Source organism: Zootermopsis nevadensis, unplaced genomic scaffold, assembly GCF_977971745.1.
Source record: "Zootermopsis nevadensis isolate Lab colony 2312 unplaced genomic scaffold, Znev_1.0 Znev_ptg000013l, whole genome shotgun sequence".
In the NCBI taxonomy this organism is placed as follows: domain Eukaryota; kingdom Metazoa; phylum Arthropoda; class Insecta; order Blattodea; family Termopsidae; genus Zootermopsis; species Zootermopsis nevadensis.
In genome coordinates this window covers 6,363,129-6,389,349 of record NW_028259145.1, presented here as the reverse complement: position 1 = coordinate 6,389,349, position 26,221 = coordinate 6,363,129, and the positions used below count along the sequence as shown (strand labels likewise).

Below are 26,221 nucleotides of genomic sequence, written 5' to 3'. Positions count from 1 at the left end.
AATACAAATGATACACTTCAATATGAAAGTCATAGAAGGGAAGTTATATTATCAAATCAGCAAGAACCGTAATTATTTTAAAAAGCGTCATGCTAGTCCTATATGAATCTGAAATCCAAAAATCACTTTGTGACCGACGGACAGCCACAGCCCGTCTTCGTGTCCCACCAGCCAAAAACCTAACCAACGAATGGCAAACAGGGCCAAAAAACTGTAACAGGAGTGTCATTACGCTAGCGATGTTCTGTCGTGGCGGAACGCCTTGACTTTGCTACTGGCGAGAGGTCATCTCATCAGCCAAAATGTCCTTTGCCAAAGGGAATTTGGCTGGATGGCCCTCTGAGCTAAGGGCTTTCCCGCATCAGGCGACATTGTGTCGAAAGTCGGTCAGTGCCTTCATGGAGTCCGGGAGCAATGGAATGTGAAAATCCTCATGCATTTGCCTGTCACTAACGTCGCGGCCGTGGGCAGCGAATCTCCAGATCGCACACGCGCAATCAAACACAGAACGGATAGTTGCTTCCAGAGCAGCACACCGTTTCCGACAGAGAGGTCGCTTCTCCTGTTACGGAACAACCAACCTTCAAACTGCCTTCTTTCGCTCCTGGCTGACGGGCGTCGACTAATTAAGTCCGGCCTCAAGAGTCACCTCCAGATACCGCGATACCGGTACCAAGATACGATCGTAAGAAACTATCATCGCCGTGCTTACTCAAGAACTGGTCCAGTCCCAGCTTCCTGCCTCGATTCCAAGTCCGCAAAGATCGGCGAAAGAACGTACTTTCTCGACACTGAGAAATGAAGCCACCGACGCATCGAAGCGTAGTTTAGTGTCCGGGGACAGTTCTTCTTCATGTCCCGGTCAAGTCACCTTGATCGGAGCTGTATGCCTGCCTTAACGTGGGGGTGCGAGGCGTCCAGCTAATCGAATCTCGGCTTGGCGCATGCGCTTGCCAAATTTCGTCAATCCTCCGGGCAGGATAATGCGTGGAAAACTCCACCTTCGCTCTCATCGGAGAGCAGGAAGCCGATGGTGGTCCGGAAGCAGTTAGCATTCTGAGTCACCAGCATGAGGATCTCCCCTTTCAGCTGAGATCTCTCCCTTTGTAGGATTTGAGGTTCTCACGGCGGTGAGTCTGAAGATGCCTGTCTTCTGGGTTGTTGCGCCGTGTAGTCTGGCAGAAGTTTGCCAGAATACACGGCGCAACAACCCAGAAGACAGCAATCTTCAGGAACGACCTTAACAAATAGGGCGATCCAGATGGTACCAATATGTACGTCGTTCCGTGGTACAGAAACGTCACTGTATGAACCGGTAGAGGCACGCCTTTGATCCGCTTCCATCAAAACAGCGGCCATCGGCGGTGTTAGTACCGTTGGGTATGATCCTTTCCTTCCCACTCGGTTTTTGGCGCGGCGGTTTGAGCGTGCAAGTCTGCCGCACCGTGACCTTGAACAGGATGGAGTTCCACGGGGACGCCTTCCTCTTCTTTACTTCCACCCTCCATCCCTCGTGCCAATGAATCCACCCCAGATGTCACCTCGTTCAACTGATTTGTAGCAGGTTTCAGCGAACGGTCCAAACGGCGTAGTTCAGCTCGCAGGCTTTGCCTTTGCCTGCGGTGCGTTGGCTCTGAGGGCCTCCTGGGAGACCGTAGTCTCTCCCGCGGCAGAGCGGAATTGTCTCCCTCCGGACTGGCCAATGTGTTTTCATACACCCTGGCGGAAGCCCACATTCTCGGCGAGGTTGTCTCGCTTCAGCAGTCGCAAGACACGTGCAGTCAGCTTGCGCAGTACATTGAGAAAAGTCAGTTCCTCCTTTGCCGACATCCTAGTAGCAACAAACACCAGTCCAAAATCAACAAAGACCATGTCCAAGGTCCATGTCAGTGTCAGCAGATGATGCTTCGATCTGCCGGTCTTTAATGCCCCAGTTACGTCCGTAACATTGCTCCTTCCTGATATTTACCTCTGGTCACTGAGCGTTGCTGGTTGCTTAAACCCTCGCACTTTAAAGACTACCTGGCGTGTTGTAGCGTATTGCTGGGTACATCCAGAAACTTGTATCAGCGTATGATATGACGAGCCAATAACTCTTTATTATTATGATTCCATAAAGGGCAAACATTGCCTCCCACGTAGAACGAAGGAAAGCCTTTAAATTACCTTTACAAATTCGCTCCTGAAACACTTACCACCAGCAAGCGCATCCTGGTGTCGCCCATCGCTGTGAGCGACAAGCAATTGATCTTCACGTCGTTCTGCTTCCCTCAGTCCACACGGGGACAAATCTTCCCTCTTGTTCAAACGAACACGGCTGGCGAGGACCAAGGTCTCTCTTTGTGCTCCACCACTTGTCGTTTCTTCAGGTCCTTCAACATGTCGTTCACCTGAACCCGTTTCGTCAGCGAAAGATTGAGCTGGTGCTGAAGGATCGGTAAGCCTCACCAGAGTCGATGCAGTGGCGTCCGCCCAAAGTCAGCACTCTTTCCGTAAATATACTGCACCTGAGTGATGAAATCTTCCAACTCCCGGGGTCTTCTGGCGTACATCAGACCGACGGCATGCGGGCCGCTTTTTTTGAACAGGCAATTCGACCTGAACATTCTCCATCGTTCTGTCATCAGCAGAAGTCACGAAAGAGTGCAGAAGATGCCCACGTCTTATCTGACGTCACCGAAATCGGTATGAACTGCCATGAAAGCGAGCTCTTTCGACAACATACTTCTAAGGCATTCGCGGTCGACTCTCCCTTGACTTTTGGAGCTACCAGTGTTAATGAGACTCTTATGTCTCGCGATTACTATTGACAGATCCCTTGAGCGTTTTACGTGTTAGTTTTAACTTCAAGTCAGATAAAGCCCACAGATCACCTTTCGGCGTCCGGAAAACATGCGCTAGGGACATCATTCATGTTGTCTGTTAATTAAGAGAAAGGCTTTGACGTTGGCAGTGAGTCTAAACTTTTCGGTGGGGCATATGAATCCTGTCAAAAATAGAAGGATTTTAACTCTGGTCAATGTAGCGTTTTAAAACATTTCTAGCCCGGATTCACAGCCACCAGATCTCTTCGCAACGGCAATTACCGCGTTTCTGGCAGAACAAATTATTGCCCACTTCACTGGAACCACACTTGCGTAGACTGTCATCAGATCGACGTCTTCCACACGACGTCAACATTTGCAAGGGGACGTGGCGACCATCGGCCCCGAAAATATCATTAACGAGGCCAATCAATAAGCGGTGGGTGGAGAATGCCATATTTGTCTGAAGAGGGGGTGGAGGTGGGGTTTTTGTTTACATGCACTAATGAGGAGTGGGGATAGCCGAAGTTCTTAAGACCGGAACAAGATACACGGTAACTGCTCACATCTTGGGAAGCAGACCACTTTGATATTGCCCACTACAGCTTCTTTCCACATTTCCAATTTCCAATTTAAAATCATAGAATTCGAACCGAGATGAAAAGTTTTCCCTGTCCTTAGCCATGCACGTTACGCAGACACTAGTTGGAGTTGATCGGCCTTCTTCAGGAACTGGCAGCTGCACCTCGAAATAAGAGCACGGCCCAGTTCCACTGCAAAGATGGCTGTGTGCACGCCATTGAATGTCTGCCCACGGCGACGAAGACAAAAATTCCTGCGGTCGCCATGGCCGTTTCAAGTCACCGCATCCTACTGACGGCCGTCCCGGCTCCACAGAGTTCAAAGGGCGCCCTTAAATAACATCTCGAAGTATTTCGGTTCGCAGGAGATCAAATGGCGGGCCAAAAGAAAAAAAAATGTTGCCAATTTTCAATTATTCCTCTCGTCCCTCTCGGAGCTGATTTGAAAGAGACTGAGAATGTTCGGCGGATTCTAAATGCGTCGCATCACGAGCTGCCAATTGTTCTCGCCTCTCGTTACCTAACAAACTGGCAGGTGAGACAAATTCGTTACTTGTACTGCGCAGTAGAACATCGGAAGCAAATTGCAACCTGCAAAGACGTTCACTCCGGAAGTCCATTAATACTCGATTCCCTGCTAATTTCAAATTTCTCGTGCTTATTGCAGACAACGCACTGCAAAAGCGCGTGACGCAATTTACGCACATAGTAAAAACGGTAGGGCATTCGCCAGAATTTGTCCTTTGCGTATGGAGCCAGTGAATTCATCGTTCTTTGTAGCGATGTCGCCTGTCTGAATAGGCGATGACGTCATCCCCATGTGGTTTATTAAAATGGTTTGGCACTCCCCCCTCTCTTTAATTACCATGCATAGAAAAGCATAGAAAGTGATATTATTATTGTCAAATTTTAAACAAGACTCAAACGTGCAGAAAATTTTTAGTGCAACTGCCGAATAGTACGTGTCATCAGGAGAATGATTCCGCGGTTATGAAGACGAGGTTGGGCTGCACCCTGGCTACGAGAGTCTTCGTTCAACGAGGCAATCGCGCGGTTCAGGTTGTACACCGACACGGAATTTAATTCCTGGGCGAACACGTAAATGAAGACGTTTTAAAGGAATTCTCCCAAGTGGCCTGAGTTCAAATCCGTAACACAATTTCCGATGTGCACTGAAATTTCGTTCAGTGCGAAGTAAAATTTAGAGCTGTGGTACAAATCACCCGTATTCGCAGTCAGAGGTTGACGGTAATTACAAAAAAAAAAATCACAACAGAGTAATGTTTCGCCTTATGAAAGTCTTGGGTTCAAATCTCGGCCCAGTAACCAGTTATCCTGAAGAAGGCAGTGGTTTGCCTCGGTACCTCCAGATAAATGACAAAACATTATCTTCAAGTATGCAATGATTGCTTCTCAGTACATCCTTTCAATTTAATATTCATTAATTACCTTATCAATCGGCGATGTAAGCCATTACAGCGTAATCTAATGAAACATGAATTAAATAATTAAGCAAATAAGTAACATTCTATATTATGCTGGGTCAGAGTAATTCGTTACATAAAGAAATACAAAAATACCGAACAATTTACTAACCTCTGCATTTGTGAGAGTTCAATGTCTCCACAAACAGGCTTCTTGCACTGTAGTCAGTAAACAGAGACAGTGCGCAGGCCACGGGCACTACAGAATGGATACGGGAATCAGGCGTCACATAACAAACTCGTCTCGTACAAGGCAACAGATACAAGTGACGTATCTTCGACAAAATAACGCGGCAGGTAAACGAAATTCTGTCTCTGGGGAGACATCTTATTATCGTATCTTTTTCAATGCTATAAAAAAGACGAGAACAAGTTTTCTTGTAATGCTTCAATCCGTTTGGAAGACTGACAACAATACAAAATAATTACTCCCATACATTTTAATGAGCACAACACGCATTAGTAGTGTACCAGCTGAATGCCTTGAATTTTTTAGATAAAACATCAAAGACCCGTTCCTTTCTAACATAAGGCAGTTCTTACAAATGCTGCACGGTGGAAAGTTTTATGCACTGCGTCCAAAACGTCACGGAGCCCAAAGTTGAATGAAACGCTTATTACTCATTTTTCAACATCAATATCATCATCATCTGTGGCTCTACAACCCCGTCGCAAGGCCTCTACACATGAGAGGACACCATGCCTCGAGTGGGATTCGAACCCACAGTCCCACTGTCCAAGCGCGTGAGCCACCAACCCCCACCCCGCCTTAGACCGCGCGGTCACTGTGACAGGCACACTATAATTACAGCATATTAAAATGACCATCATAACACATGTTGAAGCCTTCTTGTTGTACACGTAAACAGGGCTGTAGAGTCGGTGCTAAAACCTCCGACTCCTTCATAAAAGCTCAATATGTATTAATAAGAGTAAACCTAATCAAATGGCATCATAAGAGATTTCATCATCACCACGTGAATCATCAGGCTAAGTTATAGACTTATAACCTGTATTTAAATATACGTCTAATGGTTATTGCTGAAATCGGTTGATTTGTAGGCAGTCTCTATTCTTAATGTACCGGAGCCAAAGCTACAAAGCATTATCCCCACACGACGTGGCTCAACGCGTCGTTGAATCTCTCAAAGCGTGAGTCCCCCGGCAGCTCACACGGTATAGAAATTGTTCTTAAGATTTTATATGGAGGTCGGAGTCGGTACAATTTTACCTAACCCAACAAAACCTAACCTAAACTAACCTAACCTAACTTAACCTAACCTAAACTAACCGAATCCATCCTTCTCAAGTAGCCCCATCTTTTGGAATGTAATTGCCCTGACTTACGTATGAAGTTTATCTATAAGTGGCTTCAAACTAACATAATTATGGACACTAAGTTTAATAAAGTTAGGTAGATATAAGCCTGAGAAAAACTGTTCTTGAATTGAGCTTCGAAAATTTAAAGGCCTATATTCCTGAAAACCTTGGACTTATCTTCTTATGTTCTTGAGGTGACGTTGACCTGTCCATGACCTCAAACTGACAATATTACAATCATTCAGGTTCCTACAGATCCGCAGAAATATGCGTTGGAAAATATTACTTTCGAATGACCTTGAATACTTTAAAGGCCTCTCCGGAAAACCCCGGGACTTGTAAAGTCGTGACTATGACGTGACGATGAACTGTCCGTGACCTCAAAACTATCACGTGTATTGACACTCAGAATCCTACAGATCGGCAGAAATATGCGTTTGAAAAAATGACCTCGGAATTACCTTGGGAAATTTAAAAGCCTCTATTCGGAAAACCAAAAGACTGATACTTAGAAATCCGCCGCCAAGCTTCCACAGCCGCATCAACGGTACCAAGGACATGGACACACAAACAGACACTTTAATATTTCCGCGTTGCCAACGCTCCAAGCACCGCTAGCATTTAATCGCTTACGCAGGAAAACGGCCGAGTGGTTTAAAAAACATGAGTATGGTCACACATATTAATGCAGTTAGATAGTATAAGCATGAGAAAATTTTTTCATGAAGTGAGCTTGGAAATTTTAAAGGTCCATTTTCCTCAAAACCTTGGACTGAACTTATCCTGATCTTCAGGTGAAGCTCAAACTGACATGAATACGTTCATTCAGTTTCATAGAGATCGGCAGAAATATGCGTTTCAATAAATGACTGACGGATGACCTTGAAAATGTCAAAGGCCTCTATTCGGTAAACCCTGGGACTGATAGTGTGGTGGACTTCACATGGCACTGACCTGTCTATGACCTAAAACTGAGAAGAGTATTTTCACCCAGATTACAACAGATCGTAAGACATATGTCTTTGAAAAACTGATTTTCGAATGAAATTGAAAACTTAAAAATTCTCTATCCGGCAAACCCTCGGACTGATTATGTGACCTTCACGTGGCACTGACCTGTCTGTGACCTTTCCAGCATATCTCCAGCACTTCTCCAGGATTTCTCAAACTCTTATCAAGGACTTCCACAGAAAATCTACATGAATTTTAAAACACTCCTCTAGGATTTCTCCAGGACTTCAGAATTTCTTTATCAATTTTCCAGGATATATACACGTCCACCAGATCAACACGATAGGAATTTTACAGGAAAATACTGAACCATATCCAAAACCACAACTTTAGCCAACCTAACATAACACAACATGATCTAAACTAACACAATATAACCTAACCTAACCTAACCTAACTAAACCAAACCTAACCTATCCTAACATAATCAAAACAATGCAACCTAAACCATTCAACATAACCGAATCTAACATAACAGATCCGCATTCGAACAAACCCGTGAACGCCTAAGAACCTCCAAAAAACCTCTCCAGGACTTCTCCAGGATTTCTCTAAAACGGCTCAAGGAATTCCAAAGAACCTCTATATAGGTTTCCAACACCTATCTAGGATTTCTTCAGAATTTCTCCAGACGCTCTCCAGCACTTCTCCAGGATTTCTCAAAATCATCTCAACGGCTTATGCAGAACATCTACATGACTTTAAACACCTCCATAGGATTTCTCCAGTACTTCTCCAGAATTTCTCTATCAGTTCTCCAGAAATTTTCCGGGATATATACACGTCCACTAGATACCCACGATAGGATTTCTCCAGGAAAGTACTGAACAATTTCTACAACCATAACTTTAACTAACCAAACCTAACACAACATGACCTAACCTAACATAATATAACATAACCTAACTAAACCTAACTTACCTTAACTAAACCTAACCTAACCCAACCCAAAACAACGCAACCTAATCTAATGTAACCTAAACCATTCCAACATAACCGAATCTTACATAACAGAACTGCATTCGAACAAATACATCAACGTATAAGGACCTCCAGAAAACCTCTCCAGGATTTCTGCAGCACTTCTCCAGTATTTCTCCAAAACGGCTCAAGGAATTCTATAGAACCTCTATATAGCTTTCCAACACCTATCTAGGATTTCTCCAGAAGCTCTCGAGCACATCCCCAGGATTTCTCAAACTCTTCTCAACGGCTTAAGCAGAACATCTACATGATTTGAAAGACTTCCATAGGATTTCTCCAGCACATTTCCTGGATACCCACACGTCCACCAGATCAACGCGATAGGAAGTCTCCAGGATACTGCTGAACCCATTCTGAAACCATAACTTTAACTAAACTAACCTAACACAACCTAGCCCAACACAATATTACCTAACCTAACTAAACCTAATCTAACCTTACCTAACCCACCCTAACATAACGTAACCAAACCTAACCCAAGCTAACCTAACCTTACCCAACGTAACCCAAGCTATGCTATGCTAACACAACCTAACCTTACTCAAGAAGCATCATCTTTTGTAATGTTGTTGCCCTGACTAGGGCATAAAGTTTATCTATAATTTGCTTCAATATAACATGATTACAATAATACAGTTAGGTGTATGTAAGCGTGATAAAAGTTCTTGAAGTGAGCTTGGGAAATTTACAGGCGTTTACTCCTCAAAACCTTGAACTGATCATGTCATGATCTTGAGGTGACGTAGACCTCTAACTGACATGAATATTTTCATTCACTTTCATGCAGTTCGGCAAATATAAGCGTTTGAAAAAATTAGTGACGAATGACCTTGAAATTTTCAAAGGCCTCTATTCGCTAAACAATCAGACTGATATTGTGGTGACTTTCAAATGACACTGACCTGACTGTGACCGAAATCCGACAAGTATTGTCACCCCGATTCAAACAGATCGTCAGAAATATGCCTTTGCAAGATTGACTTTCAAGTGACCTTGAAAATTTAAATCGCCTCTATACAGCTAACTCTCGGACTGATACTGTCGTGACCTTGACATGACACTGACCAGTCTGTGACCTCAAGCTGACACGAGTATTGTCACTCAGATTCCTACAGATCGGCGGATATGCCTTTGAGTAATTGACTTCAGAATTACCTTCAAAACTTAAAACGCCTGTATCCTGCTAACCTCGGACTGATATTATGGTGACCTTGACATGAAACAGACATGTTCGTGCGCGCACACAAGTAGATTTCTTCGTGTTATATTGCCACCGCCAATAGTTGTGCGGCTACCGCACATCGAAAATGAAGAATGTTGCGGCAGGAAAACCGTAGCGGTGAAATTTCCGCACATGCGCTCGCCTCCTACTGAAACAGCTCGCAGAAAAACTGTTGTGGCCCAAACCTCTCAGGGTCTTTGGCAATGTCCTACGTAAACGATCACAAACGAGTGGCGCGAAGTGCATAAACGGCACGGGCGGTCATACGAAGAGAGAGAATCTTTTGTTTTGTCCTGCGTGGGAGAGCGTAAGAGGCGACAAAGACGCGTTCAACAACATCAGTATCCACGATAGGGTTGTCAGGCAAACGTGATCTCCTGTCGGAAAGTGATTCGGCTTCTTCGCTGAACAGTGGAAATTGCAGTATTTTATTATTTATAATCTAACCAGTTCGATCATTCGTTCTTGAGGGACGTTCAACAGCAGACTGCACTTCTTTTGGAACACGTTCATCTCCAGGCCGGGATGAAGACAGCGATCTACCTGATGTCGGAGTGAAGTGTTGCTATGGAGGATTGGTCGTGGAGGTGTGCATCAGAACTCTAGCGGCGCTGTTCTCAGACGGAACAATCAAACTGGACACGCGATGATTTAAGACGAGCTCATTTGTACAGAGCCAATGCAGAAGGTTAGTTCGAAGGGCAAGCAGCTTGCGTGCGTCTGATACGCCACAACTTTCATCACAGACGCGTAGAATAACCTAACCTATGCGGCTGATTCATTTCTTCAATTAAAATAATTTAATTCGGTGTAATTGTCCCTCTGAGTTTCCTATATTTTCGTCCATTCATGAACGCGGAACGGCATAATGTTTTAAAAAAAAATGTCAGAAAATCCAAGGTGTAAGCACGTAAAGTTTCGCAGACGTTTCGTGGAAGGCTGTGTATATGTTGAGCACATGACATTCTCGGACTTGTAGATTGCAGATTTTGGCAGTGGGAAACATTAGACATTTAGGCTAATACATTTATCACAATGAATTAACCTAATGCCATCAGTCACGTAATAAATTTTAAGTTGGCGATCCTACAACCACTTGGCTCAAATGCACGTGTGTGCCAGACAAGTTAAACGAAAATTAAAACTGAACGTCTCAGGGAGAGAGAGAGAGAGTTACGGTGTCCATAGTATGAACTCATTATTTTAATGGGAACTTTGAACCACGTAGTTCAACGAGGATATGGGATTCAGCAAAGAAAACAGTTGCATCGAAGTATAGCGAAGGAGCCTTCGCCGTACCTAAAATGTATCCTACAGTGATTGCAAGTTAATTCTTACAAGTTTAAAACGACAAAGTTGGATGTTAAAGTTTTTAGTCGCAATGACACGTAAAAACAAACTCAAAATTCAGAGAGGTCAAATGTCATGGTGTCGGGGACCTGAGACGTGCGATGCGAAGAAAACGAAGAGGAACTGATAATGTGTGTGTAACTCACGTTGATGACGACCCGTTCACAGAAGTCGTGGTCGTGAGGGATCGGCTCGAAGTGCTGAACCCCTGTGAACTGACCGTGCGGGGTCGGCCCGTCCTCGTCCTGGCTGCTGAGTTTGGGCAGCGACCTGCAACACACGAGGAGAAGAGCTGACAGTTGCTCACCTGCCCAACAGATGCCCGCCCCCCACCCCACCCGCGTTCCCTACAGCCCGTCGGCCCAGACCGCGTATCTTGAGCCACTAAAACACACGCTATTTCAGTGAGATCCGGCTTCTGTACTGTCCTCCATCTTTCCTTAGGTCTCCCAAATGGCATTTACCCTCAACATCTCCGACTGATCTGTTGAAAATGAAAAATTGGTGACAAATTCATTTTCATAGCGTTTTAATGGATTGATGAATGATTTTTTCGGCTTTGGTGTCACTGGAATTAACCGCTTCCCTGATTATCCCGAGATATCTCGGGGTGAGAATTTTTTGCAAGAAATATTAACTCGAGTTAATGCGGGACAATGTTCTTTCCTCCGTCGCATTCGTAAGTTCGGGCTGTGAAGCAAATTCGTAAATGAGCCTCCATGACTTGACTGTTGTACTTCAACCGGCCACACGTGTGTGCATACTGTTACGATAGATCTCACGCAAACTGGAGCACTTTGATGCTTCTGTAACACGTGTCCTAAGTTCAAGCCCCTTCTGCAGTAATTTGTGCCCTGTGATTGTGGAAAAGATAATTTCTACAAACACTCGGCAGTGACTCAAGATAACTCACGATAATGATCATACAATTACATAAAGATTTTCTACAGTACGATTAAATATCTTTGATCAAAACAAATTTCATTTCTGTGGGTAAATTCCAAATCTGAAATAAGAAAACGATTTTATTCATATTTTTAGAATAACGAAAGTAAAACACTCCTATAAGTGCAAAATTCTGGAAAGAGTTTGCCTGTGAGAACGCTGTCTACTACTACCCCCCTCTGTGGTGTCCTTCGCAAATGAGACGGGTGGTTCTCCGTCAGCCATCACTGGAGAGCTAAGTGGAAACTATTGGATCAACTTGGGAGTAACTCCAAGAGAGCAAAGAGCCCCTGCACTTATTTAGCTAAGATGGCACGCGGTCTGTGCACGACAAGAGTCGACAGATTTTGGATCAGACACAGCCGTCAAAAGCTAGATTCTCCTGTGTCCACATGCGGCAATATAGGTCGTTACCTGCTGTCTTCGTCATCAGGGTTGATAGGGAACAATTCTTATCACTCTTGCGAAGCATATTTGCTAACCTAAAGTGGAATAATAAATAGACATTTAATAAAAACTCTCATCTGTTAGGACTGAACTTTGACCAAAAGCTCATCTCATAGAGAGAAACGGATTAAGTTAGTGAATGCTGTAATTTAACTAAAAGTTACGCTACAAACAGGCCTGTCCGCTACAGGTAATAGGAAATGTCTGTATGAACTATTTTGTACATCATAAAACGACAGGGTGACTCTTCTCATCTAAAACTCGCGCAACCCATGTTAAAATATTTGTTGACGTTTGAAATTCAATACAATTTGACTGGCTTAATAAACATAATGTCGCTGTGACAAATCAAGAGCCCACGCAGGTCACGTAAGGTTGGAACCTGCTCCAAAAGGAAGTATTTTTCACGAATGCATTTTTGAACACAGCCTGGCATCTCGTTCTTCAGTTTCCAGAAGGAGTTTAGTGTTGCAGTTCTCGATTCATCTGTGCCAAACAAATCGACAAAATTTCGCCTGGTGACACCTGACGGTAAATTTTCGCACGAATCGCTGCTGAACGCCGTGGTTAAAAGACTGGTTTTTGTTCTCTGGCTTCGACGCAATTTCTTTTCTTTCTTGGCAAACAGAACGCGCGTCAGAAATTTTCGATCATCCCGCGACTGCATTCATTTTCTGCCAGTTCCTTTACAATCGGCTGCCTTCTGTTTCGCTTACAATACCCCAAAATAATTATTCTTCTCTACTAACAAACAACCGCCACGGTGGTCTAGCGGTTAGAACGCTGGCCTTGTAATCCTGGGGTCTCGGGTTCGATTCCCGGCGGTGCCCGAATTTATAACTTGTGTTGGGCAAGGCCGTGGTCTAGGCAACACGGAGTTTTCCTCCGGGGGCTTCTTCCCCGGTTTCTCCGTGGCATCCCAACAATTACTCCATTCACACACAGAAGAAGGCAATGGCAAACCACTTCTGGATCATCTGCCAAGAACGTATATGAACAGATCCCAGTCCGAGAAAAGGATGGAAGGATCCTGTTCATATGGACCTGTCGCCAGACAGAACACTAATAATAATAATAATAATAATAATAATAATAATAATAATAAACTAACAAACAAACGAACTTACTCCATCAAACAGAACCCTTCTTGAGAAAATGTCAATGGCCTGGTTGCTCACTGGAGCCAATCAAGAACAACACTTACACCCTACTTCTTCAAGACCCCGTTTAATATTAACCTCGCCTGCATCTACGAACGCAGATCCGCCATTATCTTGACCATGGCGACATTACGTTCTTCCGAAGCAATGGCGTCCGACTGTAAGTCTAGACGAAGTAACAATCTAGAAGACCAACATGGGCGCCGTCAGCAGTTTTGAATATGTTCAACGAAATGAAGGAACACTTTCTCGACGTTACCGGCAAGAGCAGGCCATTTGCTAGACGCCTGGTGCAAAAGGTCTTCAGGGCAACTACGGATGTGTTTCAAATCGGAATAAAATACTCCAAGGGCCGTGAATAAGTTTGTGTGTGCAAGAATGTACGGGCGTGTATCCTACGTAACTGAAACGCGAACGTTCCACAAAACATAATAATCGCGTTCCATAAATCAACATCAAAGATTTGACAACAGCGATGTATTCTCACTCTGTTCGCCAGTGTAAAGGCACACACAGATAATTACGAAATTTGGGAGAAACGGTTTATGGATGTACTCTACAGAAGCAACTAGTCCTGTTATATCCACAACACGTTGTGTTTTTAAATACCGAATTTCAAACAAAGCAATTGTATGTGAAATGATGATGCATTTTTTCTCGACCATGTGTTTCGATTGTATTCTTCAATGTGAATTATATCGATTCATCTGTACTGCGAGTAAAGCTCCATGTCAAAGCAATTTATTCGAATTATTTGGATCTGCATAAGCATCTTTACTCTTCTTGTCTTTCCAAGAAACAATTACAGGGTCACATGAATCTCCTGTTACTGGTTCATAACATTTCTTCTGAGTGTAGAAGCAACCGTGCAGTGCCTGAATCTCTTCTATCGTCTCAAATCTCCTTCCCTTTAGCTGAATTTTCATCTTTGGGAAGAGGAAGAAGTCGCACGGCGAATAAGGAGGGTGCGGGATGACGGCCATGGTGTTTGAGGCCAAAAACTGCCGAACTTTGAGGGCGGTGTGCGCTGGCGCGTTGTCATGATGCGTCGCATGTGGAGTTCTTCCTTTAGAATCAGCTGACAGGTCCCATAGCCTATCCCAACAATGTCGCACAAGTCGTTGATGGTACGACGTCGATCTTCGTGAATGGCCTGCCGAATCTTCGTAACACTTTCGGGCGTTGTGCTCGAAGATGGTCGTCCAGAACGCTCGTCATCATCGACAGAGGTTCGGCCATTTTTAAAACGTGAATGCCACACAAATGTTTGTGCACGACCCATTGCGGACTCCCCAAATGCTTGCTTTAGCATTTCATAGGTTTCTGTAGCCGTTTTGGCGAGTCTTTGGCAAAATTTGATTTGTTCATGAAAATCCGCCATTCCGAAATCGCAGGAGGGTCGGTGTAATGCACTACCAAAACGCCCGTAACTAAGAAACAAATGCTAATTCGATGATGCCGGCTGGCACACTGATTCACTATGAATGTAGGCCGCACCCCCTAGCGGCAGAAGCTCGTACTACATCCGGTTCGCCCTCTATTGACAAAGTCTTGAAACTTTCCGATCGCACCTCGTATCTGTCCAATCTTCGGGTAACTCCAAAAATAGAATAAGAATATGTGGCAAGTCGAGATGCTTATACAGAAGAAGAAGAAGAAGAATCTATATATAATATGGTGGCTGTGCGTCCTTTTCGTATCATGACCGAACAATCCACTGAGGAAAACGTGGTTCAAATGACTGTCAACTTGAACAAGTATGGCTAAGCACTGACGAATAAGCCACCTCAGTCGCTCGGAAGTGACCGTAACTTATTGTAGGCTACGCTGTCAGTGTTACGGCACGAACAATCGATCTGTACGACAATTTTACAACGAAGCAGCCAGACAAAAGTGACACCACATTTCTCGTTGTACTGAAAAGTATTTTGGCATTAAATTTCAAGACGTACCAATTTTAAAAATAAGGTATTGTACCTAACACGTTTTGCAACTGAATACTTTTAAGAAAAAACCCAAGTCAAAAAAAGAAAAGATGCGAAACGACAAATTTTCTTCTGGTAGGTTATCCGTTCATTCGTAACGAAGAACTGAAATGAGGGGGCGGTGGAAAATTGCAAACCGTCACTCGGTTTAAATCTTTGTCGAAGGCAATCTGCCGGGTGAGGAGACTTGAGTGCTCAAATGACCCTTAGGGTTATGCCGGCCGGAGCTTCGGCTCATGGCAGGGTCACCCAGGTCTAAGGCGATGCGCCAGACTAAGAGTGATACCCTGGTCCTACAGGTTGGGGGTTGGGCGTAAGGCTAACAACCTTTCACCGTAAAAAAAGCTATGTTGCGAACACATTAACCAAACCTCGGACCAGGACGGACTCTTTGGCACGACCATGGCAATTGAAAAAGGACATGAGATTTGGTACTTGGAACATTAGGAGCCTCTATAGGGCTGGGGCACTGAAATCAGTGAGTAGGGAATTAGAGAATTATAAGTTAGACTTAGTGGCAGTGCAGGACGTTCGATGGGAGGGGGAGGGCACGATCCCAGTGGACAATTTTACATTTTTCTATGCAAAGGGTTTTTTTTTGGTTCATAACAGAATTAGGGCAGCAGTTAAGAGAGTAGAATTTGTTAGTGATCGGTTGTCTTACGTAATTTTGGAAGGACGTTGGTGCGACATCATTATCCTCAATGTTCATGCCCCAACTGAGGACAAAAGCGATGATATCAAGGATAGCTTTTATGAAGAATTGGAATCAGTATTTGATACATTTGGCAAGTATCACATAAAAATTCTGCTAGGATATTTCAATGCAAGAATTGGGAGGGAGGATATCTTCAAACCCACAATAGGCAGGGAGAGTCTCCATGCACTTAGTAATGATAACGGTGTTAGAGCAGTAACCTTCGCTACATCAAAAGATTTAATTGTAAAAAGTACAAAATTTCCACACCGTGATGTTCATAAATACACTTGGACTTCTCCAGATGGCAGAACACACAATCAAATAGATAATGTTTTAGTAGATAAGAGAAGGCAGACAAATGTAATTGATGTGAGATCATTCAGAGGAGCAGATTGCGACACTGATCATTATCTGGTGGTAGCAAAAGTGAGGGAGCGGCTTTCAGTAAGTAGACGAACTAAACAAAATTTTGACACAGAAAGATTTGATTTGAAAAAATTAAGTGAGGGAGAGGCAAAGGAACAATATCAAGTTGAAATTTCGAATAGGTTTCAAATTTTAGAGACAAATGAGGATAATGAAAGTGTGGACATCAACAGGGAGTGGGAAAATGTCAGAAACTGCATCAAAATTTCAGCAAAAGAGAAACTAGGATACTACAGGAGAAAGCAAAATAAACCGTGGTTTGATGAAGAATGTTCAAAATTAATAGATCGAAGGAAGCAAACAAAATTTCAATGGTTGCAGGACCCAAACAAAACAAATGCGGATAATCTATGTAACGTGAGACGTGAGGCTAGTAGAACCTTTAGGAATAAGAAAAGGGAATACCTGAAGGGCAAAATTGCTGGACTTGAGACAAATAATAAGGAAAAAAATATCAGAGACCTGTACAGAGGCATTAATAACTTTAAGAAAGGATATGAACCCCAGACCAATTTGGTAAAGGATGATAGTGGCAATTTGCTTGCAGATCCAATAAAAATTGTGAATAGGTGGAAAAATTTCTTTAGTGAGCTCTTAAATGTTCATGAGACTGGTGATATTAGACAGATTAAAATGCATACAGCTGAACTGTTGGTGCCAGAACCTAGCTTAGATGAAGTTGAACTAGCCATTGGGAAGTTGAAAAGTTATAAATCTCCAGGAATTGATCAGATTCCAGCCGAATTAAGTTTTGCATATGAGGATCCATAAGCTTCTTCAGTTAATTTGGGATAAGGAAGAGATGCCACAACAATGGAAGGAATCCATAATTATTCCTATTCATAAGAAGGGGGACAAGACTGAGTGTGGTAATTACCAAGGAATTTCGCTGCTATCAACCTCATACAAAATTCTATCAAACATTCTTTTGGCAAGATTAACCCCATATGCGAATGAAATTATTGGGGGATCATCAGTGTGGGTTCAGACGGAACAGATCAACGATTGATCAGATCTTTTGCATTCGTCAGATGCTAGAGAAAAAATGGGAGTTCGGTGGGACCGTACATCAATTATTTATAGATGTCAAAAAAGCCTATGACTCTGTGAAGAGAGAAGTGCTATATAATATTCTTATTGAATTTGGTATACCAAAGAAGCTAATGAGTCTAATAAAAATGTGCTTAAATGAAACCTGTAGCAAAGTTCGAGTAGGTAAATATGTATCTGAGACATTCTTCATCAAGAACGGTCTAAAACAAGGAGATGCTTTGTCTCCCGTGCTCTTTAACTTTGCGCTAGAATATGCCAGCAGGAAAGTCCAAGACAGGCAAGAGGGTTTGCAATTGAACGCGACACATCAGCTATTGGCATATGCTGATGATGTTAATTTATTGGGGGACGATATAAATACAATAAAGAGGAACGCAGAAGTTTTACTAGAGGCTAATCGACAGGTGGGGCTAGAAGTAAATTCAGAAAAAACAAAATACATGTTAGTATCTTGTCGTCAGCAGACAGGCGGGCAGAATTATCTTAGGTTGGCTAATAAGTCCTTTGAAAGGGTTACAAAGTTCAAATATTTGGGAACAACAATAACAAATCAAAATGATACTCATGAGGAAGTTAGGAGGAGACTACCGAAAATGCTTGCTACTTCTCAGTTCAAAATATTTTGTCTTCCCGTCTGATTTCTAACAACCTGAAAATTAAAGTGTACAAAACAATAATTTTGCCTGTCATTTTGTATGGGTGCAAAACATGGTCTCTCACTCAGAGGGAGGAACACAGATTGCAGGTGTGTGAGGAGGATATTTGGGCCTAGGAGAGAAGACGATGGGGCATGGAGAAAACTGCATAATGATGAGCTTAGAAATCTGTACTCCTCCCCCAATATTGTCAGGACGATTAAGTCAAGCAGAATGTGATGGGCAGGGCATGTAGCGCGCATGGATGGGACAAGAGGTGTGCTCCAGGTATCGGGTGGGAAGCCTGAGGGGAAGAGACCGCTGGGGAGACCTAGACGTAGATGGGAGGATAATGTCAGGCGGGATCTATGGGAGATAGGAGTTGAAGGAAACTGGATTTTGTTGACCCAGGACAGGGTCCGGTGGAGGGCTTTGGTTAATTCGGTGATGAACCTTCGGGTACGATAAGCCATCTAGTTAGTTAGTTATGATACGCCACATTAACACCGCAAACCGGAGCACAACAGATTAGAAAATATTTTTTCTAAGCGCAGAAATCCACAATGAAAGCATTGTACTCACAACACAATTTAACGTAGGCCTACATATTGACAATTTATAAGAAATTCATAATATACTCGGTAACAACTTTCCTAGATCCACATTTTCCTATGCCAACACGTGACAGAAGTATTTCTGAAGGAAGTTTTAAATTTCGACTACGTGAATAGGGTCCAGTAACATTTTAACAAGGATGAAGTTCATGAGTCATCGCCCTGATGATGGAGACAGCGAGGACCTCTGAAACGATGGTAAGCTTCTACCACACTACAGGGCGCAACAACCCAGAAGACAGCAATCTTCAGACTCACCGCCGTGCAAAACCTCAAATCATACATTTTTTTACATTCTACGCCTCTATCTGACGATGACGCCAACAGGCGGACTTCGCTGCGAGGAAGTCGTAGAACTATTAGATTAAAATGCTGAAAGCGACGCCGAGCCATCCTCAATTTCTCTCAGATGACGAGAGGAATATATCTCCTCCCCATACCTCGCAAGGACGCATATATTTAGATCGGCCGACTATTTTCGAATCAACTTGGCAGAAACACAGTCTACTTGCCTCGAGGCACAGTGACATAGCTACAGGCTAATTCACACTGACAAAGTTTGATGCCCGAAAGTTCTTGAAGTCATTAACTCTCACAACGTAAATAAAATTTCCGCTACATTTGCTGCCGGCCTTCAAGTGGAAGGTGAAGACGGAGAGACGAGTAATTTTGTGTCCAGCTGTCACATGACCAGTTCGTCAGACACAATACTTGATCCCTTGTTTGTGCTGCCGATTCAGAATGATCGAAAATGACGTAATTAAAATGCATTTACGGTTGCAATTCTGTAAAATTCGACTGGATTAACAAACGCAAAGTATCACTGTGGCAAGTCTCCGCGCAGGTTACATCATGTTGTAACCAGCCCCAGCAAGTCCGTGAGTTGTCTTTCTACAGTCGAAGTGCGAGTTTGTCTTTTTCACAAGCGCAACGAGTGTTCATTGTCGAACATTACCTGGCATCTCGTTCTTAATTAACTTGCCAGAATGGATTTAGGGAAATACATTTCCCAATTCTCCTGTGACAAACAAATCGACAGTGCCTTGTTTGGCGAATCCTTTCCGTGACGCAAGAAGCGTGCAGGACATAAATCTTTCCGGTCGACCTTCGGGGTCTGGACGATATCCGCCAAACTTCGTTGCGCTCTCCACGGGAGTCACTGAGAAAACTCTCTCCAGAGTAGCTTGTCCCACCGAAAAGTACAAAAGGCTACAAATATTTTAAAGTTTCACCCACGTCGTGTACACGTCACGCACGAACTCAGAGCTCCAGATGGTTCAAACACTTCATTCAAGGGTTAAGGACAATTTAGATAAAGTTTTAATTTGTGACGAAGCACGGTTCCATCCAAGTGGTAATGTCAATAGCCAAAAGAGCAGAATGTGGATTTCTGAAAACCCGCATACCTTTCATTAAAGACCGTCGCACTCCTTAAAAGTCAGAGTCCGGTGCGCTGTCTCTCGACGCAGCGAACGTTACCAAAAATCGATCATGAATTTCTTTTCATTTTCGGAAGTTGACGGAGATGACTGTTGGCTTCAGCGAGGTGGAGCTGAGGCGCATGAAGCAAGTTCAACAATAAAGCCGTTGGGCCATTTCCCTTGCGGTCGGATTACTTCTCGAAATTTGCGTCCCCTTCAATTCCCGGAACTACCGCCACCAAATTCCACTCTTCGGGGGTTTATAGAGGACAAAGTCTTCCTGAACAAGCCGCACACATCAGAAGAAATGAAACGAAACTCTGACCTCAGCATTTCACTGTAAAACTCTTCACTGGGTTGCATCAAACACGAGAAAAAGAGCGGATGCATGCATCGCCCAACACTTCATACGTCTTAGCTTCTTGTTTCCTGAATTCCGTGTAATTTATGTTTTGGCAAACAGAACTTAAGTTTTCCACCCACTTCGAAACATACGTAGTCAGGTTATGTTAGAATCCATTCACCGATTTCGCGTGGCAAAATCGTCTAAGTGTTGCAATGTTACAAAGAGAGGCATAAAAACCCATCGAAATGTGGCGATGTCAAAATATTTCATCAGGACAGTTAAAAGTTCCATGAAAATCAATTCAAGAATTCCTTCACTTTCCCGTGTCATTATTTGGTTTAAACCCAGGGACTAGCATAACAATTTTGTCCCTTTCGCCACATTTTAACCTTTAGCCTTCGTGAATGGCCGGTTAGGAAGACGAGATGAATGGGATATAAATTACCCCAATTAAGCTAATTATACTTAAACAGCGCTCTATATATGTCATGTTTTATTAACTTAATTAATCATAATTATCTGTTTACAGACATGTGGTTCTTCCCTTCGCCCAGTTCTCCATTAACACACACGTCAACAAACATGGAAATTTTCTACACAATACATGTTTTAAAAAATTTTACGTTAGGAAAAGTAGTAAAGATTCTATTTATCTCCAACGATTCAAATAGAAAATCTTTTGTTGTCGAGTTTTTTTTTTCAATAAATACACATATTACAAATTCTGCAAAAAACACATTTCCCTTTTTAGAAAAATAGTTTATTACCTTGAATTACCAACAACGTAATTACAACGCATTACAATATTTTTAGGAAACATTAATTAACTTTATCCTTATCCACTCTCCACGCTTGTAAATGAAAAACACGTGAACACGTACGTACGTAAGTAAACCAAATATTAAACACTACGGTAAAATTCTTCATAAGTCTAAAAACACACTCAGGACAGACTTTCTACTTCAACTTTTTTAGTTGTACAAAGATTCCAAGTACGCTTTCTAAATTAGTAATTCAAACCTTACACAAGCTCAGTTCTGTTACAGACGAGCAGAACCAGAATACTGTCAGATTCTGTACATATAAACCACGGCCATATTTAAATAAACACTTACCTATTCTCGTCTTCCTTCGCCAAATTACCGTATTTCAGCTACAAGTGCGAATAAGCATGAAAGGGAATGTGAGAATTCTGCCGCGCTCTGCGTGTTTAAGTTCCGAGTTTACGAATTATTCGTTCCATACCTTCTCATGAGGAAGAGCCTTAAAGTCTGATTGAAACCACTGAAGCGACCGTGCGGATGTGGTGCACTAGACACAATTCCTCTTGCGCGATGACCTCAAACATCCAGAACGTGTTTCACTTTGCTCTACAGGTTTGGTTCTAAATATTTTGGCTCCGACAAAGATCAGTAAGACAAACAGTAGAAAGAGAGGAATCAATGATGATGATGATGATTGGGGAGAATATTTGGGCCTGAAGGAAAGATGGATGAAGTAACAGGAGGATGCAGAAGACTCGATAATAAACAGTTCCTCTGAATTCTTCGCCAGTTACCACTGGGATAAACAAGAGGAGGACGAGGGCGTCGACGGACGAGGCATGTCAGATGACGTGACTATAGACGTTTGGTCGAAAAGTCTGGGAGAAAAGATCCAGTTGCAAGACCTGGGAAGAGATGGGATGGAAATATCAAATTGAATTTTAAGGAAACAGGGTGAGAGACCATGGGTTTGATTCCTGCAGATCTTAGATTCTTTAACATGATACTGAACTTTCTCGTCCCATAGAAGACGGAATATTTGTTGACAAGCTGAGCGGCTATCAGCTTCTGAAGCACTATTCTGATCCATGGGTTCTTTTCAACGAGAAACATCCAGGACGTGTCTTCAAGTACCATAAGGTTCAATGTCCCCGCGAATACCGAGAAAGACATTCTTAAGTCAATGACGCGAGAGCAGGCGGATTGAGTTTCTGCTTTGCGTTTGAAATACGCGTACATCGGCGGCAGAACTAATTTCGAAATTTGCCAAACCTTGACTCACACATGAATGTGTAACATCAGCGACAATCTCCCTTGTGTCCGGGGTTCTTGCTTGCACTGTGTGGTCAAATGTGCAACTCACTAATGGACGCTTCTGTTCTTCAGCCGCCGCTGTCCGCCTGTCGAAGACGCGAGAAATTCTGAGTGGTAAGTGAATCGACGAGACATGGACAAAACACTTCTTGCTAATGAAGCTATTATTATTATTCCATCTATTCACCACTTTATAGGGTAATTACTTCTGTGTACCCGAGATAAACCTTGCCCCTGAGGCAAATAGTGCAGCAGCTATTTCCGAAATACGTTTTGTTTTTTAACACGTGTTACATGTATTATATAGTTTATTGTTAGATATGACTACATATTCTACGACATCGTCTTTCGAATTATGTATGAAGATCCTAAAATGGCAGTTTTCTGAAGTTCCCTGATGTTGTGTTCGCCCGGAATATTGGCCAAATATTTTCTGAGGGACATTGAGACAGTTCCAGTTTCTCCTACAATTATTGGGATTAATTTTGCTTTCAATTTCCACATTCGCTGTATTTCAATGAGAAGGTCCTTGTATTTCAAGATCTCTTCTTGATCACATTCCTGTCAGTCGGTATTGCTATATTATTATTATTTTACAATTAAAAATAAACGGAAATGCGGTCGCGTGACCTGCAGACTGACGTTGAAAGTCGCTGACAGCCTCCACAAATGTGAAGTGGGCGTGTTGTTAACTTTTCCTTATTATTACAATGCAATTTCATACGAAGAAATTAATTATCTCGCCATATCTCAGATTCCATTCACAAACTTGACAATACAAAAGCCAACACCGTATTTGTAAAAGAATAAACGAAATGTTAAGCTGATATGCGCTTCGCCCCATAGGAAAGATGATTTAAAAAAACACTCATTTCTAGTTCAGAAGTGGATCAGTCCAATGTTTAATAACCGTCCTCTAGTCACAGCAGCCCTGCATTTATTTGTAAGGTGCTTAAGTGTGCGATATCTGACGTAGATCAGTTTAGTCTTCGTCTGTTGTCCCGAAACATTTAATAAGATTTCTACTGCTCCTGCGAAGGCAACTTTACCCCCAAATTACTTATATCACAGCTGTGCTGTACAAATCCCGCTATTCTGCACTCTCTGTACAAGCTCTGATGCAAGGTTCGTCCTACCTTAGACCATTCTTTTTCTTCCGATAGGCGACAGAGTAAAAAAAGTGCTGGGTTAATTTTTGAAATCACATGAGCTCACATTTGGATGTATTAGCTAAAGTTAACTCACAGCTCTGAGCATAATTCATCATTTTTTCGGACTTTCTTTCCTTTGGTCTCGTGTTTTTCTTCTGGCATGCCTGCACGGTATGACCCACTTCACACCGTGGAAGTACAAGCTCTGATGTTTCCTTTACAAATACAAGGGCACACAGTCCACAATTAGCACATTTGTAATCGCAAATATCAGGCGCATACGTGTAATTAATAACGACTGAATGCCACACGTCATTCAAGTTGTGCTCACAGGCTGCTTCTACAAATAGAGTTCCGTGTGTGTCAGACGACACTAACGTAAAATGAAGCATCCTACGGTCAGTTCATGGGGCCTCGGAGAGGTCCCTGATGGAACTTCTAATCACCACAGCCATAAATAATGAACAGCGTTCGCATATTCAAATATAATCTCCACTGCCTGCTTCAGTACACCTTACACTCAGTTACCTACATCTTTCCATTTTAAAGTAATTAGAAACATTCTCAATGATGCTTCAATTCTCTAATTAGAATATTTATTTCCTGCATTTATTACGAAGAATAGCCTGCAGTTGTTTTTCGACTTCGCTTTATTGTACACCATGAGGACGATCCCAGAAGAAAAAAGATGTACTGGAAGTGAATGGGACAAATCAGCTTCTGTCTGTGCCGCTGATGACAATTTATTGGGTGAAAACATAACACAAAACCTCCATCAGATGCCAGCAAGGAAGTAAACGAAAGGTCTAGTAGAATTTCACCAAAGTTTCAGAGGTCCTTGCTGGCTCCATCATCAGGGCGATGAGTGACGATGGAGGCAGCAAGGACCTCTGAAACGTCGGTAAACTACTGCCAGACTGCACGGCGCAACAACCCAGAAGACAGCCATCTTCAGACTCACCGCCGTGCAAAACCTCAAATCCTACATCGTTATACGTGGAAGCCAATAAATCCTCCAGGTATTTGAACACGACAATACGACAGTGATGTTACATTCATCGGGAAGCCAATAGCAAATTTATCCTGCCTTTTTCTCTCTTCCACAGTCATAATTTGTCAAACCCACGGATTAAAATACTAAAGACCGGAACTTTAACCTTTGTTTTACACGAGCGTGAAAGAAACTTGCTTCCTCGGAGCAAGTGAGGCGCATGAAATGAGGCTGTCGCATTAGATCTTGACCACTGAAGCGGAATCTACCACGAGGTTGAAGTAAACGACACAATAAGGAGCCTGGATAACAGATGGACGGCGCACATGGTGAAGATGAGGAATATATATACACAGTTCTTTGTCGGAAAACCCGTAAGAGACAACTTGAAAAACCTAGGCGTAGATGACACGATAATACGAACACGTCACTGTCAGACAAGGAGCTTCACAAGAAGGACTCGTCTTCGTCCAATTAGTAAGTTACATCCTGATCAGCATTTTAATTCAGCCCGAAACAAATGTTAAACCACGAAACGAAACACAAGTTAGGAAATGTACGCACAGGTTACGAATTCTATCGCGTTCTGCAGAATATTATGATTGACCTTCATTAAGGACCGGTTAGGAATGTAATTAACTGGTTGTAAATTACCCTAATTAAGCTAATTACACATAACTAAAGCTGCTTACACGCACGTCACTGACCTTCAAGATGGCCCCGTGCTTGCCGTCCTTTAATAACTTAATTAACCCTAATTAACTGTTCATAGACACGTGGTGCCATACTTTATTATGCTAATTGACTATGTTAATTGCACTCGCCAGTTTGTGTACAGGATGGGTGGATAAGCCCCGGCTTCTCCCACTTTTGACCCACACACAAATGTCAACCGCGCAGCTCTGCTCAGAGGCACATCGAGCTATACTTTGCTAATATGTCTCTGGCAAATCAAGCGTTGACATATTTCTGAGGAGCTGTGCACAGTATCTGTGGGCTTCTCTCACGAACACCGAGTTTCATGGACTAGGTTCTGCTCTTACTCGATGAATTACACGATCCTGGCGCAGATTTCCAGGTCAGTTTCTGCGAGAACAAAACAAGATCACGTAACGTGAGCAAGCTAGTCTTATAATTCACACGTAACGCCGATCACCACTGCCACCTACAAGTCACGAGCAGTTTTCCTCAAGCGGAAATTCGATAGATCGATATTGTGTGAGAGAGATTTCAGGTACTAACGCGGCAATTATGCAGATGACTGTCTTCCATAACCTTGCGCCGACGTGCAAGAGGTGTTTGCCGCCCTGATGAAGGAAGCAACATGCACCTCTTCAACTTCGGTAAACGTCTACCAGGTAACACGATGCAACATCCCAGAAGGCATCCATCCTGGGGATATCAAGTGTCTTTACAAACAGAAGTCACTATTTGCCAGTGAGAATTCCGAAGAAGGGTCCGAAATTAAGCCTTCCTGATCCGGCATGTGGTAGAGGCTCCGTCTTCCAAATAC

At 43.0% G+C, this 26,221-nt stretch overlaps 1 protein-coding gene across 17 annotated transcripts in view; it reads right to left on the bottom strand.

The window, feature by feature from the left end:
• The window catches only part of Sh (Potassium voltage-gated channel protein Shaker), a 349,783-nt gene that overhangs the window by 37,890 nt on the left and 285,672 nt on the right, over positions 1-26,221 (bottom strand). For all 17 annotated transcript variants that reach the window (XR_015535055.1, XR_015535053.1, XR_015535057.1 and 14 more), the window contains exon 2: positions 10,903-11,026. Coding sequence is in view for 9 of the 17 variants with exons in the window: in XM_022062089.2 (XP_021917781.1) it covers positions 10,903-11,026 (124 nt within the window). In the remaining 8 variants the exon portion in view is untranslated. The remainder of the gene's footprint in view (positions 1-10,902; positions 11,027-26,221) is intronic.